Below are 15,794 nucleotides of genomic sequence, written 5' to 3'. Positions count from 1 at the left end.
TTTTAAAATGTATTCAAATAGAAAACAATTCTTTTTAATTGTAATAATATTTTACAATATTACTGTTTTTACTGTATTTTTGATCAAATAATTGCAGAGACTTCTTTTAAAAACATTAAAAATCTTAATTATCCCAAACTTATTCCAAAATAAACATATTAAAGGGTTAGTTCACCCAAAAATTACATGAGGGTGAGTAATTAATGACGTTTTTGGGTGAACTAATACTTTAAATATAACATTTATTAACAGAAACTGAGAGCAGGAGTGTCACTGGGGTTTTTGGGCCCCCTGGGTAACTTTTCCAGGGCCCTTAGAATCACTGTTGTGGTTTGAGTGTCATACAACCAGTGTTGGGGAAAGTTACTTTAAAAAGTAATGCTAACTCCCTAAAAAAGTAACTAATTGCGTTAGTTACTTTTTATGAAAAGTAATGTGTTACATTACTTTTGCATTACGTTTTCTCACCTGGGCTAGGCTTGCTTGTTTGTTTTTTAGTAACAACAAAAAAAGTTTTATTTTTGACAAATGTTAAGGCCCTTTCACACCAAAAGTGAAGCCTCAGGCTGAAGGTAAAGCATATTTACGCCTGTACAGTAGAGGGCGCAGCTCAAACAAACCTTTCAGCTGTGCTGCCATTCTGGATTAAAGAAGAGTAGGATACAGGAGAAGGAAGTTCAACACTCTTATTTCTAAATCTAATCTAAAGTCAATTCTGCTTAATAGTATGGTTGAATTTGATCATTGAAGGTCAGCAGCGAAGACATTGGTTAATAAAGTGAGATTAAATACATAAAGTATATTTGTGTAATTTAATATGTTATTATTTATTTTGAGGAATACAGCACACATAACACCTCTGCACTTTATTTCTCTCAACATGGGGACAGGAGAGCTGTCAGTCAATAAATGTGAAAAAGTAACTTGCGTTACTTATTTGAAAAAGTAACTTGGATATTTTGTTGTAAAATGAAAAAGTAATGCGTTACTTTTCTAGTTGCTTGAAAAGTAATCTGATTACGTAACTCAAGTTACTTGTAATGCGTTACCCCCAACATATGTAAAAAATAAAATCACCTATTATTGTACATCAGTGGTTTATGACATTTATGGCATTTTAACCCTTTAAGGCACAAACAACACTAGTGAGTTTAAATGTTCTACTTTGATATGCTTTCATGTTACAGTCGAACGAAACTTGACAGACTCTTGGAAAACTCAGAAGATTCATATATGCTAGCTTTTTCATACATACGAACGAACAACTCGAGTTAAACAGAATCACCTGTTTTAAAGTCTCTGGAAACTTGGAATCCACCCAAACTCAACAGTTCCCCCTTAATGTGGATTTGTTTCGTTAAAGCCCAGCTGACACTCGCAATAGATTTACGTAAGCCTTATAATATCCCAGATACAAAGTAAGATCCAAGAGCCATAGTTGTCCCTTGGCTTAGCTCTTGTCATTTCAAGCTCCCCGTTATTCTCTGGCAGTGCTTTAGGACTTTGGCCTGGCTGCAAATGTTCTCCACTGTGGCCTGCCAAGTTCTGCTGTCCTCTCCCACCAGTCTGGACAGTGTCCAGCCTTGTGGAGCCAGTGTGGGGGGCCAGGACCGAGCCAGACCCCAAGCCCCATCCCATGAGAGCAGACAGGAAGGGCGGGGGGGACCCCACAGAACGAGAGGAAGAGGAATGGGGACACCAACATAAGACAGAGAAGCATCCTACAAGTTCAAACACACCATGTGTGTGTCTGATGTACAAGTAAACTCAGTTCCTGTACATCTTTACTTGGAAAACCCATTGGATGTAACCGAAGCGTATCAGCGCCCTACTGTGCGACTCCGCTGTGGCATAACATCTGTTGTGTCATCCTGTTTAATTTGCTGCGTCCTTTATATCCACCCCACCATCACCACCTCTGATATTTCTCAGATCTTTAGCTATGAATAGAAACAATTACACAAGCTAGATAAACAGCGATGACTTCCTCTCTTACATAAACACTGATGGAAGTGTCTGTGGAAACGGATCTTTAATAGAGCAGAAGGAAGTGTTCCTTGAGATTTGTTCTGTCCGAGCCCGTTGGGAGGACATTCCCCACCCTCTCCATATCCTCATGCTGGACATGTCTTTGTGGTCGTCATTGTTTAAGATCAAGTGCGGTTTGTTTCCTAGAAGACCCACACATATACTGACACCCCCCTTGGTTCAACAAAACTGAGGGAAGCTGATGAAATCCTGATTTTTCAAGCGAACACAATCATTCAAAGCTAAATGGGAGGGGTGTGAGTCGAATGCTGATAAACAGAGAAAAGTAATGATAAAAAGAACAAAATGTCAAAATAATTTCATTATTTAGAAGTTAATTTTTGAGTGGTGTGAGACTAAATTAATCTGTCCAATACAATATTCATAGGTCACCTAACTACAATATATATTACAACTAAACTATTAAAACTGAGTGTCAACATACGTAAATTAATTCATTGTGAATCCAGAAGTTTTAAGAACTTTGTTTTATAATGAAAACAATAGGTATTTTTTTACATCTTGTTTATATCTTGACTGTATGGTTTTTTTTTAGCATTTTAATTAATTTAGGTTGCCTTAATATTAATTATAACTGGGGCAAGCAGGGCAGGGCCAAGAGCCATGGGAACGGAGCGAGGCTGGTGGCACGAGTGCTAATGAGCGTCACCTGTGCTCCACACCTTTCTCGAGTCCCACGGAGGAGCTCCGGAAGGATAAAAGGAGGAGTGACGACAGTGAAGGATGAGAGAGGACCAGGCCTGGGACATTTATGTTGTGTTTTGTTATGTTTATATGCAGCAGTCTTCCATGAGGGGCTGACGCTTTACTTTTGTTTTGTTGTTTATTTTGGTCATTAAAATTATGTCGAATGTTGGCCGGTTCCTGCTTCCTCCTTCCCTGAGCCTTGAACATTGTTACATTTGTGCTTAAACTCGGGAGGAAAGAGGGACATGCTGTCAGAGAGCCCTCGCTGAGGGGGATTGTGGTGGTGCTGGAGCGATTGTTCAACAGGTGGGATGGAGAGCTTGCTGCCGTGCTCCTGGGTTAAGGAGGGATGGCTGCCATCCGTGAGGGGATGGAGGAGTGTCCGCCATTCACCGGAGTCCAGAACTGCTGCCATCCACCATGATAGGGAGGAGCAGGCAGAGTGAGGAAATAGGAAGCCGGGCGACCGTAGTTGGAGGAGCCATTGTCCGTCCACCAAGGAGCATCCAGTACCATCACATGGCACCGCAAGGGAGGGCCTCTCGGCTGGTTGAGGACCGAGCGGCATTGTGTCCAGGAACCGGACTAATATTTTTTTTCCTCTCTCCCCTGTCTCATCTCTGTCTCTCCTCATTCTTCCATCTACTTTTCTCTCGCCTCGTCTGTCTTTACCCGCTGTGACGCTCCCCCCAGTAGAGCGCAGTCTCGTGGATGACCCCTGGCCTGCGAAGGGCAATGGGGGTATGTGGCAAGCAGGGCGAGGCCGAGAGCCGCGGGAACGAAGCGAGGCTGTTGGTCATTTAACACACCTGATTCAACTCTTCATCTCATTTGTAGAGACTGCAAGACTTGAATTGGGTGTGTCTGATGAGGGAGACATGCAAAATGTGCTATGGTGAGGGGTCCCCAGGACAGGTTTGAGAAGCGCTGGTCTAGACCAGGGATAGGCAACGTCGGTCCTGGAGAGCCACTGTCCTGCAGAGTTTAGCTCCAACCCTAAAAAAACCTCACCTGCTTGTAGCTTTAGTAGTCCTGAAGACATTATCTTGTTCAGGTGTGTTTGATTAGGGTTGGAGCTAAACTCTGCAGGACAGCGGCTCTCCAGGACTCATGTTGCCTACCCCTGGTCTAGGTGTTTGAAAGGTTGTAACATTAAATGTTAAAATTTGTTTTAAAGCTGGTACACAGCATAAATTTTACTCTCTGTTGTATTGCCAAATAGCATTTAAAATATTTTACTATTTAATGTTACGCCTCTTCATATATCTGCAGTTTTAAGAGCGGACATCTTGACAATGCTCCCTGCTGCCTAATTTTGTTTCAATAATATTAAATTTGCTAATAAATTTTTAACCATACCAGCTTCTTTAGCTGAAATCAGGTTAAAACTGCATATTTCATGTTGGTCTAGCTAATGTGCAACTGGTAGGATTTTTTTTTTTTTTGAAAAACAACCAATAAAATGTAGTCCAGTATCTGCCAGATATTACTAAAATACATTTACTGGGAAGGGGAGTGGACTGTTTTAGATAGGGTGTGTGGCTGAAGCTAGCAAAATGGAAATAACACCGCCTTCTGCTGAAAACCTTTCTTTCCTACAGCCGCCATATTACGTTCATTTATCTACAAGGAGTCTGTCGCCTCTTCCTTAAACTTTGGGTTTGGCTTGCCATTGGCATCCAATAAGATCAGTAGATTGACAAGGAAGGAAGGAAGGAGGGAAGTAAAGAGTTCTATTTTCGTTTGGTAAGTTGGGACAGAGAGTTCCGAGTTTGTTTGTGGGCATAAAGGTTGTAAAGGTCATCGCAGCCTCTGAGGGGGAAGTCAGAGTGCGAGTCAACAGAGGATACTGTGTCTCCCTCTCTCTCTAGGCTCTGTACAGAAACTTACCCAGTTCATCTTTCCTCTTTGGCCCTCAGCTAAAACCGTTATCCATTCCACTCATTAAACTTTCTGCTGCATTACGGTAGTGCCTATATGTGTTTTGATAAGGTAAGCAGCGCTGTAAAGTTAAGGAGGTAGGAGGGGGCATCAGACAATGAACAAGACAGGAAATGGAGGTTTTAATTGCAGGTTAGAGATGGAGAGAGGTTGAGGGAGAAAAAAAAAGGAAAGAGGGAATGATTACCTAACATAGCAGCTAGTAATTTGGGACAGGCAGGAACCATTTAACACAAAAAGCGTGGTGTTTAATGAACAGTTTGCCTTCTGTGGGAGCGAATTAATCGCACTCTCTCCTTTTCCATCCATTTCACTTTCTGCCTCTCAGTGCATGTCCATTTTTTGTGCTATAAAAGAAACAGTGTTGAGCTAAAATGAAAATCCCTTCTTTATGCTTATTTACTCACCTTCATGTCATCACAAAAAGGCCTATATGCTGCTTTTTACAAAACTTTTTTTTTTTTCATACAACATACATCTCAGAGTGGCCATATTTTGAAACGACAAAAACACTATTAAAGGTAGGCTAGTTTATGACTCGTGCTTGAAAGTCTTCTGAAGTCATATAATCACTTAAGTTGATAAACAAAAAACGGAAAACATTTTATGCCTTTTAGCCGTACATTTTGACAACAGCGCTTTGGGGGTCTGAAAACGCACACTTTTTAAAACATATTTAAAAATGTTTAAAAAGTTTTTGAAAACGATACAATTATCATCTCCGTGTAAACAACAAAAATGCTGATTTGTGAAAAACAAAGTGTTTAGTCAGACGTGCGCGTTTGGCGCAAGTGCTCTGCGTATCTGCGCAGTCGCGTAGTCTTTCTTTTTTGTTTTTTGTTTTTGTTTTGTTTTGTTTTTTACATCGTTGTTGTGTAAACGTGCCCTTGTAGTTGGTTACTCAAAATCGCCGCTATGAACAACAGAAAGCTTGGTCTTTCGGTCTGTTTCTCACAAAAATATGCTTTAGAAAACATGGAATATAGTCCTCCAGTTGTATGAACCTCTTTTATGAGTGATATTTTTGGCCAGAGTTTAATAGCTCGATATGAACTGTAGTCGGGTAGAAAATAGAGGCATTAAGATTCTTTACAAATTATTTCCCAAGGAAAATTTGAATTTAGAATAAAATGAAAGTGAATAATTATTATTATATTGTTTTTTTGTTTTGTTTTTTTACAGTAAACTATTCTTTTAAAACACAATCTTTGTTCTCACAGACTGTGACAGTCACAGATTCAGCTCTGTTGCTGTTGTTTTGGATATGACCAGATTTGTTTAATGCAGGCTATGGTTGGCGACTTTGCTATAAACTGAAAAGGGAACAAAAGCTAGTAACTAAGACTCTTGGGTGCAGTGATGAGGTCTTGTGGGAACTAAAAGAGTCTGATTAGCTTTATCAGCTAAACACAGACCATTACACACAACAGCAGCTCATTAAAACAATGTGTGAACATTTAGAAAAATGAAAAACAGTTTTTAGAAGGTTATTCAGAGTTATCTTTTTCCTCCGTGACTCCAGTTCCTCTCAACACTGAACCACTGACGTACAGAAAGAGTTATGACCTCTGTGATTTCTCTGAGGATATTCACTGTTCAAATGAGGAAGTGATTTGAACCTTACATTTTATAAGCCTGATGTTTGTTACCATAGTTAGGCGGTGCTGATGAGCATAGCTGAAAAATATTCCAGTTAGTGGGTGTTATTGGACTGACCTCCAGTTATTTTACAAAAGACAATGTTTGCTTCTTTTGTTTTTTTACACATTTCAGAGAATCTGAAAAGTTTTGCTCGCATTGTATTGTTTCAATGGACTCTTTTGAAAGACAATTACTGGTGTAATCTATCCGTGGATACTCTTTTCTTAGTGAGCTCAACAGATGGCTACAATTTAAAAACAAGAACACATAATGGAGAGTGTTGAGAAAGAGAGAATAATACAACTGTGAAATAGAGGTGGGTGTTCTTCCAACTCAAACAACCGTACCATTTATATAGATTTTACTTATTCTCCTGCTTTCTTTTTTCTGCCCCATAATCATCTTGTCACTTTCATGTTAAATGCAGCTTTGTTCATGATCAATTAAACAGTAGAGAGAAGTTTGGACCCAGATCTTCTCCATTATCTACAGCAGACCTGAATCAGATTAGTAGGCAAAGTGTTCTGGCACATTTAAAAAGCACAAGAGAAAGAGCGACCAAGTTAGTTTAATTTTTAAAACTATGATTTTAATATTCCGCTATTGCTTCTCATTACAGAGTTTAGTCCAGCATATATCAGTCAGTAAAACACTCTTTTGCTTAACTTCACACAAATCCTGCTCTAATGATTCAAAGCAGACAAAAGAAATTATTGACAGGGTTAATGTAAAGAAATCATCAAATGTTAGAACAATCGGCAAGAAAAGATTAATCAAATTATATAACTAGAAATGGTTAATAGCTTACAATTTACATAAGAAGGCACAGAGGCAAAGCAACAATGACAAACCAAACACCCCAGCAAATAATAACAACTTTAAAACTTGCTGAGAGTGAGGCTGAAACCAAATAATATTGTTCATCAAATGGGGTTTTCCATTTTCCATCACCTATGGAATATCATCATCATGGAAAAAATATGTCTCTCATATCAATTTTTGTAATAAGGCATACTGTTCATATCTGGAAATGTGATTTAATGTTATTTCTCACATACAAAATATGATAGAAAAATACATTATAAAATGTTACAATGGTTATAAATAGGACCGTATATTTTCCAATGCAGGGAGCTGCTTGTTTTTGCAAAAAAGAAAAAAAGAAAAATGACAATAATAATAAGCTTGAATGGCAAGTTGCAGTTCATTGGCATATACAATACACAAACACTCGCTCACACAATCATCAGTAAACACACATGCTCTCACACACCAACATAGTCTATCGTAATACTGCATGGAAAGCAAACACTAAACCAAAAAACACAAATTAACAAACAACTCCAGTTCCTGGTCAAGCTGACAGGGTGAGAGATCCTCATTTTTCCTTTAGCAATTTCCAGGTTAATAATAAAAAATAAAAAAAATGACATGCAACTGGATCACAACCTCAAACGTCTAAAAAGTATTGCATTTGCTCTGCATAAATACAACCAACATTATTAAAAAAAAAAAAAAAAAAAAAAGGAGATGTATCTTCTCAAAATCCAGTTATGATAACCAAATAACAAAATGTAATCATAATTTGTTAATAGGCTTTTAGTTTCATTGTTTTTAAGCACTGAAATGGTACTGGAAGACCAACTGAAGGAAATTTATTCAGTCATTTTAATAAAACAAACTCATTTGCATAGAAAGGTATGGAGAAATGTGACATGTCTGCATACAAACATGCTCCTCTAGTACACTTCAATTCTTTAAAAGGAATAAAATGAGTTCTGTACTAATTAACCCCAAACCTTTATAAATTTCAACCTGCTGAATTGAATAAATGCTCCTTGAGATATAAGCAGAGTGAAAAATATGGAATCTAAGTAATAGTTTCATATTGATGTGCTTCATTGCTGTATAACAGATGTAGTGACGGCTCTATAAACATACACATACATTTTCAAAAACAAACAAATTGCGAGCGTAAAGGGCTCAAGAAGTACCTAATGTAGTGTGACAGGGTAAAACTCTTATTAATCGTTATTTGTAAAGAAAAATTAGAAAATGCACATAAAAACATTAGTTTTTGAGTGTAACGCCTGTAACATTGTTCTGTACACCTCTTGTTTTCATGATCATCGATAAAGAGGAATTGAACAGAAGTACCTGATATGTTGGCATAAAACACATTGATGGACATTCATACTTGTTCGTAATTGATGATATTGTGTAAAATAAGGCACTTGTTTGATTTTTTTTATTTAAAAAAAGACACCGTTTTGGTCTCTAAATATTTTTCATAAGGAAATAAACGTTGTTTGCTCATCACATTTTGACAATACTGCTTTTTTAATACAAAAAAAGGATCACCTGTGAAAAATATATATAATCATTTCCTGTGCAGCACCCTCGTATCAAAAAGATATTAATTGATGTTCAGTGTTTGTACACTTCCTCGTGTGTCTGAATGCTTTTCGACAGCTCTCTGAAGAAGGCAAGCATGGCTTTTACATCCCTTTTTTGGACCTATAAGTCAGTTTTAAAGTAAACTGCTGGGTTTTTTCGTTTTAAACTCTTCGGGATGTTATGAGAACTGCAGTGCACAAACTTAGAGTTTTAAACATTATGGTCAATTATTCATTTTTAGAAACAAATAAAGATTTGTGTTTATTTAGTGTGTGCATGTGAAGGGCTAACATTAGGATTTTAGGTGTCGCCCAGACAGCATTATTGCTTTATGACACTTCAGTGCAGGCTGGGAAGCCCAGGTCACCTGACCAAGGAGGTCCTCAGTTTGAGAAGGGGAGCGATTCGGTTCTGCGGGTGGTGGCGTGGGGCCATCACGACTTCTCGGCTGTGTTAAGCGAATTAAAGCTGCTTCTGGGCTCACCAGCAGGCTGCCAAAACATAGAAGCGAAGGACGAGAGCCAGAGAACTGGTCAGCAGGCAGGCAATGGTCAGGTCATCATTGGGTGAAGAGTTCAGAGGGTCATTGGTTAGTTGCCGGTGGCGGCTGGGTTGTTAGAGAGAAAAAAAAAAAAAAAAAAAAAAAAAAATGGACAGACAGAGGGAAAACGAAAAAAAAATAAAAGGACATAAAAAGGACACAAAAGAAAAAAGATAGAGAAGGAGATTAGTTTCAGCTAGTGACGGTTGGATGACAATATGACATTACTAATTACAGCTACTGTAAGAGAAAACTGCTCAAAGTCTACATTAACACAGCAAAATCATGAAGGCCTCATGATTTAACTCCAGAACCCATCTCCCAGGTGAAAATGGTTAAAGAAGCAAAAAGGCAAATCAATTACAGAGTCATTACGAATTAAACTAACAGCACTTAATAGTTAGTAGCAGTCAACAGAGTTTGGGTGTTTGGAAAAACTGACAGCAAGATGTAAAAGGGCATCAATCCTGGATTAAGAGATGCAAACATTTAGAGGAAGGATCCTCTGACTGCTATTAAGCATTAGAGTGCTGCTTCAATACAAAGCCACAAAGCTGCTAGTGATAATGATATGGATTCATGAGTAGTTACAGAGATGTGACGAGAGAAGTAAAATCAGAGAGTGACAGACTAATCAAAAGATTTCTAGACAGTACAAAAAGTTTGGTGGGTTTTTTAACTCAAATTTTATTGCCTTTAAAATCGGACTATTTACAAAAAAAATAAAATAATACAGAATGATACTAAAGCACTGGCTGAAATGTAGGGCTAAAACAACATTACAAACACAAGAAAACAATTATAAAGACAAGTCTATTTGTTTCGCAAGCTGATAAACTCTTAGCCTATAACTTATAAGACAGTGTATCAAGACTGTCACAGGTACAACATCCTAAAAAACAAAATGTACCCCTTGTGGAAAAATAACATGGCATTGTTCTCTATGCTTACATGCTCATAAATTCCCTATTAATTTACAAATACAATAGAATTTCATAAATGTTCTTGCTTTATAGTTAAACATATTGCTTTCATAAACTCATCTTTAAAAGATCACACACGATAACTGTTTTTTTTTTCCATACATTTGACAAAATTCAAAAAGAAGCTTACTGCAAAACAAGAAACAAACAAACCAAAAATGGAATATTTCGTCAGTTCATCTGTTGTTCTTGTGCTAACAGGCAGGCACAGTGTGTGACCGTCCCGCTTTGATAAACAACCTAACATCTCATGAGGTTTTTTGCGTTTTGTTTTTTTCTCATTTCACTTTGCTCTGTCTGAGTAGCACAGACTAGGAGCTGGTGATTTAAAATCTTCAGTGCAAAATACTTGTGCCATATTTTTATGATGAGAAATTTCTTGAATGGGGAGTTTAAGGGATCATAAGCACTCCCAAACACCTTTACAATGCTCCGATTATGAAAAAATGGGCAGTGCATATGATGACTTACACTCTCAAACAAGTCCTAACCTTCATAACGGTCTAACCTATCTCATGTGACACTGTCCAAGCCAGGTTCTAGGAATATTTCATTCAATGCCTTTCATTCAAGGGCTTTTTCCCTGCTCAGGAATCTTTTACAAATTCTCAGAGATCTTTCTATAGCTTTGGGCAGTAAGCCAGACAAGATAGATTTGACTTTTTGTGCAATTTCACAATTGTTATGCATTAAACTGGTCAGTTGTATTGGTCTATTAAATTATGACATGTTAAAGTCTTATGGGAGTGAAATTCACTTATATTGATCAGTAGATTCTCACGTTTACAGTTTTCCAGGAGTCATAGTTATTATATGTACAGTTTTGGCACATCCACATGTTTGTAATATGAGTTTAATTCAGTTTCATTACAGCGATCTTTAAAAGCTGGTGCTGTAATTCCCTTAGATCCAGTTTATTCCATTTAAGGCATTTGAAAGACTTTTATTATGAATATGCTCAGTGACCCGGGCCAGAAATGATTACTTTTAACCTAAATGACAATTATCAACTGATCTATACATTAAAACTGCAGTAAAAGGTATAAATAAAACGAGAATGCATTATGAAAGAATGCATTACAAATCAGAATATGCAGAAATCAAAGTATCTTATTAGATACAGCTTATAACAAGCATGGAATAATATGCAGTATTGAATTTTCTCAATGATTAAGTATGATTAAGTATACATCTGTATCATAAATTGGGGAAAACTGGCATTATATTCTAATTGCACCCATCTTCTAAACATTATGTAAGCTGGTCTGGCCAGGTTGAACTATGACAAATAAGATTATGTTTCATTATTTCATTCAATCTTAGATCTTCATCCAAAAACTACATCTTGTAAATTTGTTCCATTATTCAGAAAGAAAAGAAAAAAAAAACTCTTTGAAAGCTGCCAAAAACTGTTTCAATGGATCAGGACTGGAAAGTAGATTTAAATGGGACACTAATGTACTTAAGCGGCATAAAATTATCTGCAAATACACTAAAACTAAGAAAGGATATCAAAGGAATGACGAAGAATAAACAGAAGCAAACAAACAGGTGAGCTCCATTACCCTTCATTGACTATGAGCCTGAAGCCCATCACAACGTCATCAGTGTAAGGAGTGCAGTGGACAGTCAGTTTTGCTCCATGAAGGTTCTGTGAACCCAAAGTGGTTCTAACGCACTAGCTGTTTTTCATCTACATACGTCCACCTCTAAGCTTCAGGTCATGTCTGTCTCAATATACAATGCATGTAAGTGCTGAAGTTATCAGATCATACTGATAATCTGTTCCAAAACCTGGTGAGCTGCTTACAGAGGCAGTATTTTAAGGCACGCTCCCAATGCGAAGGCTAACGTTAGCCTGTTTTACCTCATTTTAGCCTAAGGCAGAATAGTATGAATCCTTCACGGAAAAAGCAATCCCAGAATGCATTGTTACGTATAGTTCAGTATACTTTATCCAGTATTTGTGTTCTATGGATCTTTATCCTTATTAAAATATAACACTGTTAGCTTAGCAACAAGCTAACTGCAAACTTTATTGAAAATAGTTCAGTATACTTTATCCAGTATTTGTGTTCTATGGATCTTTATCCATATCAAAGTATCACACTGTTAACTTAGCAACATGCTAACTGCAAACTTTACTGAAATCTAAGTAGAGTGTTCCAAATTGTACATTAACGATGTTTCATGGTGGTTGGGATGCTTTCTCGGAAGGTAGCTCACTAGATTCTGGAACAAAGCTTAAATCTCAGAGTTTGGAATGTTGTCATAAGCCATAAGCCCTGGGTATACTTCATTTTTTTATAAATACGCTAGCGTACGTGCACAAAGTATACTTCACTTGACTTGTACGCGTACACAGGCGTTCGACGCATGTGCAGTTTTGAGCAATCGCTTGCCAGGAGTTACAACCGAGGTAAATATATTTATATCCTTTCAAGCTAGAGTTGTACAAATGAGGGTACTTTCTAACCTCTTCGCACAATCTATCGCTGTAGCTTGCATGCACTCTGGTCTGTTCTGTTTATGCTGTTTTTCTTTGACTATCTTGTGAATCGATGCCCCCAGGGCATGGTTGCCACCTTGTGGATAAACTAATTACTGCAAAAAAAAATTAAATGCGCATGGGCGACCTGCGCATACAAGCCATGATGATGAAATTCGCGTCATGCGCACTGTACGCTGACCCTCGCGTACGCGTAAAAAAAAAAGGAAGTATACTTTGGGCTATAGGCTAAGGATGTTTTGACCTATTGTAAAAATTATTTCTTTTTTTTTTTGTTACGGTTTTCTATTTTTTAACCTTCGCTTCAGTGACCCCAAGAACATGCTCAAAATATAATACAAGTAAGATGATAACACCTTCAGTTTCAATGCATTTCTAGGCTGGCAGGTTTAGTGAGTAAACAAACCCTGCACATTATGACTGGCACGTACTATTACCTGATAACAGCAACACTGAAATCTCAAATGATGCTTTTTGTTTGGCAGGTTAGAAGTTGCTAAAAACAGTTCATCTCTTTGTATTGAGTGAGATGCAATGAAAAAGACAGTGTAATCAGCTTACTGAAAAAGAGAAAGTACACACACACACACACACACACACACACATATACACAGAGCACAGTTTGAACACTGGAGCTAAACTAACCTCGTTCTGCGGTCACTACCCTTTGGTAAGGATGGACGCGCATATCCTGCCTTCGTACTTTAGTAGTCACTGCACCTGCTCAGAGCGCAACATTGCCAACAAAACAAGAATTAACAGATTATTCATCAAAATACATTAAAACGACATTTCACACAAAATTGTTTCACAAACAAGGCTTGTAAATCCAAATTACAAGGCACAAGTGACCTTTTCTCCATTGTGAAATCACATCATATGTTGTTGCCCTTTCTCAATTTCCCAGTAAATCTGACGTATTTCCATTAAAACACAAATGGTTCTTTTTTTAATGCTCTGACTAATTTATACAATGACTATAGAGACCTTGTACTCCTCTCAACACACAAGATGCTTCAGATAATATGAATTCACTACAGGCTATTGGAGAAAGTTTTTCACAAGCATGTTATATTAGCAATAATACTGATCACTCTCTAAATATCTAAGATACAGTTGCAGGAAAAATAAGTAATACAAATATTACAAGCTAAACAAATATAGATTACTTTCAAACAGAGGAATGTAATAAGGCTTAATAATTATCAGTATTTATCTGAAAAATATCCATTTTTAATCTATGAATAAGTCAACAAAACAGTTAAGACCAGTGTAAACATGAGTAGTAATGATCTTTAGTCTTTTGTTTCTTATAAAAATCAGTTTCTTCGTTTGCTCTTTTGTTCCAAGGCAGCTGTAAAGCAAAGCATTTTTAACACTCGTATGGGCTGAAGACTGTAAAACCCCTGAGCATTACTAGCCTTTTGTCGGGAAAGCCATACCTACAAGGACAAGACAGAACGCTGGAGTTAGTCTACTGCAACTCTGAGCAAATGTGGACAAACTGTGTACTCCAAACAGGGTTGGGCGGTATATATACATACAAAAAATATAATATGAAATAAAACAAAATATATAATATATAATAAAATGTATCTTTTTAAAATATAAAATGTATATAATAAAATATATATAAAATATTTATATTTTTATTTTTTTTTTAAATAAAAAGATATAATATTATTATTTTAATAATATTCTGAATATAAACTGCTATAGACAGATGAGCAGTATAGCAAAATCTCAACCTGTTGACAAATACTATACATTTTGGGTATATCACACCGCCCAGTCAACCATGTTACAGGGTTAGTTCACCCAAAAATGAAAATTCAGTCATTAATTACTCACCCTCATGTCATTCCAAACCCATAAGACCTTCGTTCATCTTCGGAACACAAATTAAGATATTTTTGATGAAATCTGCTCTCTGACCCCTCCATAGACAGCAATTAAATTACCACTGTCAAGGCCCAGAAAGGTACTAAAGACATCATTAAAATAGTCCACTGTGTTTATGTAGTAAACACAGTGCAGTGCTTCCGAGTTCTTTCGGGGTTCTATGTCAGAACGCTGGCTCTTTATTGGCCGGCTCCTGCATCAGCACCACACACATGCGTCGTGCTGCTCACGTGTACAGCGTCGGCCAATACCGAGTCAGCGTTCTGACAAAGAACCTGGAAGTGCTGTACTATGTTTACTACGTGTTTAGCGTAGGAGACTGACATGGAAGAGAAGAAATTGTTGAATAAAGTTATTTTTGTTTTGTTTTTGCGCACAAAAAGTATTCTCGTCACTTCATAACATTAAGGTTGAACTACTGTAGTCACATGGACTATTTTAACAATGTCTTTACTACCTTTCTGGGCCTTGAATGTGGTAATTAAATGGTTGTCTATGGAGGGGTCAGACAGCTCTCAGATTTCATCAAATATATCTTAATTTGTGTTCCGAAGATGAACAAATGTCCTATGGGTTTGGAACGACATGAGGGTGAGTAATTAATGACAGAATTTTCATTTTTGGGTGAACTAACCCTTTAATTGCCTAATGTGTACAAAATACCTTTAAAGACAAACAAATACTCAAATCTCTTACCTAAAACACCACTGGAGTCAATAGGATATTCAAGAATGGAGGTTGCAGGGGCTAGGGTGTAGGGGTAATCGTAGGGTGCATAGATGATGCCTGACTCGGGGGTCTGTGGTACGAGGGCGTGGTGGGGTGTGCCCGTGGGCATGATGGCAGAGGTCTGGATCTGTCGGATGAGGGGCATGAGAGTGGGTGCAGTAGGTGCAGGGGTGCGCAGTGCCCCAGTGGGCATCACCGGGGAGGGGCCGGTGATTATGCGAGGAGCTTGTGCTGTGGCGGCCAGGGAGAAGGCTAAGGCTGCTAAACAGAACAAGATGCACAAGAGCAAATACACAAAGATGTGAGGGGAAAAGAAATTGAGGGGGTAATCAGAGTGTTGACTTTGACTTCCATTTCAAGAAGTAAACCAGCTGTCTATGCAAATATTTTCATATAAGAAGTTTGGGTATTAATT

General features: G+C 37.6%; 1 protein-coding gene across 6 annotated transcripts in view; it reads right to left on the bottom strand.

Moving 5' to 3' along the window:
* Positions 1–6,885: 6,885 nt before the first annotated feature.
* Positions 6,886–15,794, bottom strand: part of qki2 (QKI, KH domain containing, RNA binding 2) — a 40,884-nt gene continuing 31,975 nt past the window's right edge. For 2 of the 6 annotated variants that reach the window (XM_051914205.1, XM_051914208.1), the window contains 4 exons: positions 15,347–15,640; positions 14,170–14,190; positions 13,394–13,468; positions 6,886–9,322 (listed from right to left, as the gene is read on the bottom strand). In XM_051914205.1, coding sequence (XP_051770165.1) covers positions 9,306–9,322; positions 13,394–13,468; positions 14,170–14,190; positions 15,347–15,640 — 407 coding nt within the window. In that variant the 3' untranslated portion in view covers positions 6,886–9,305. The remainder of the gene's footprint in view (positions 9,323–13,393; positions 13,469–14,169; positions 14,191–15,346; positions 15,641–15,794) is intronic. The other 4 variants (XM_051914206.1, XM_051914209.1, XM_051914207.1 and 1 more) reach the window with 2 other exon arrangements.

Source organism: Ctenopharyngodon idella, chromosome 12, assembly GCF_019924925.1.
Source record: "Ctenopharyngodon idella isolate HZGC_01 chromosome 12, HZGC01, whole genome shotgun sequence".
In the NCBI taxonomy this organism is placed as follows: domain Eukaryota; kingdom Metazoa; phylum Chordata; class Actinopteri; order Cypriniformes; family Xenocyprididae; genus Ctenopharyngodon; species Ctenopharyngodon idella.
The sequence above is the reverse complement of the archived record's forward strand: the minus strand, read 5'-3'. Positions and strand labels throughout refer to the sequence as shown.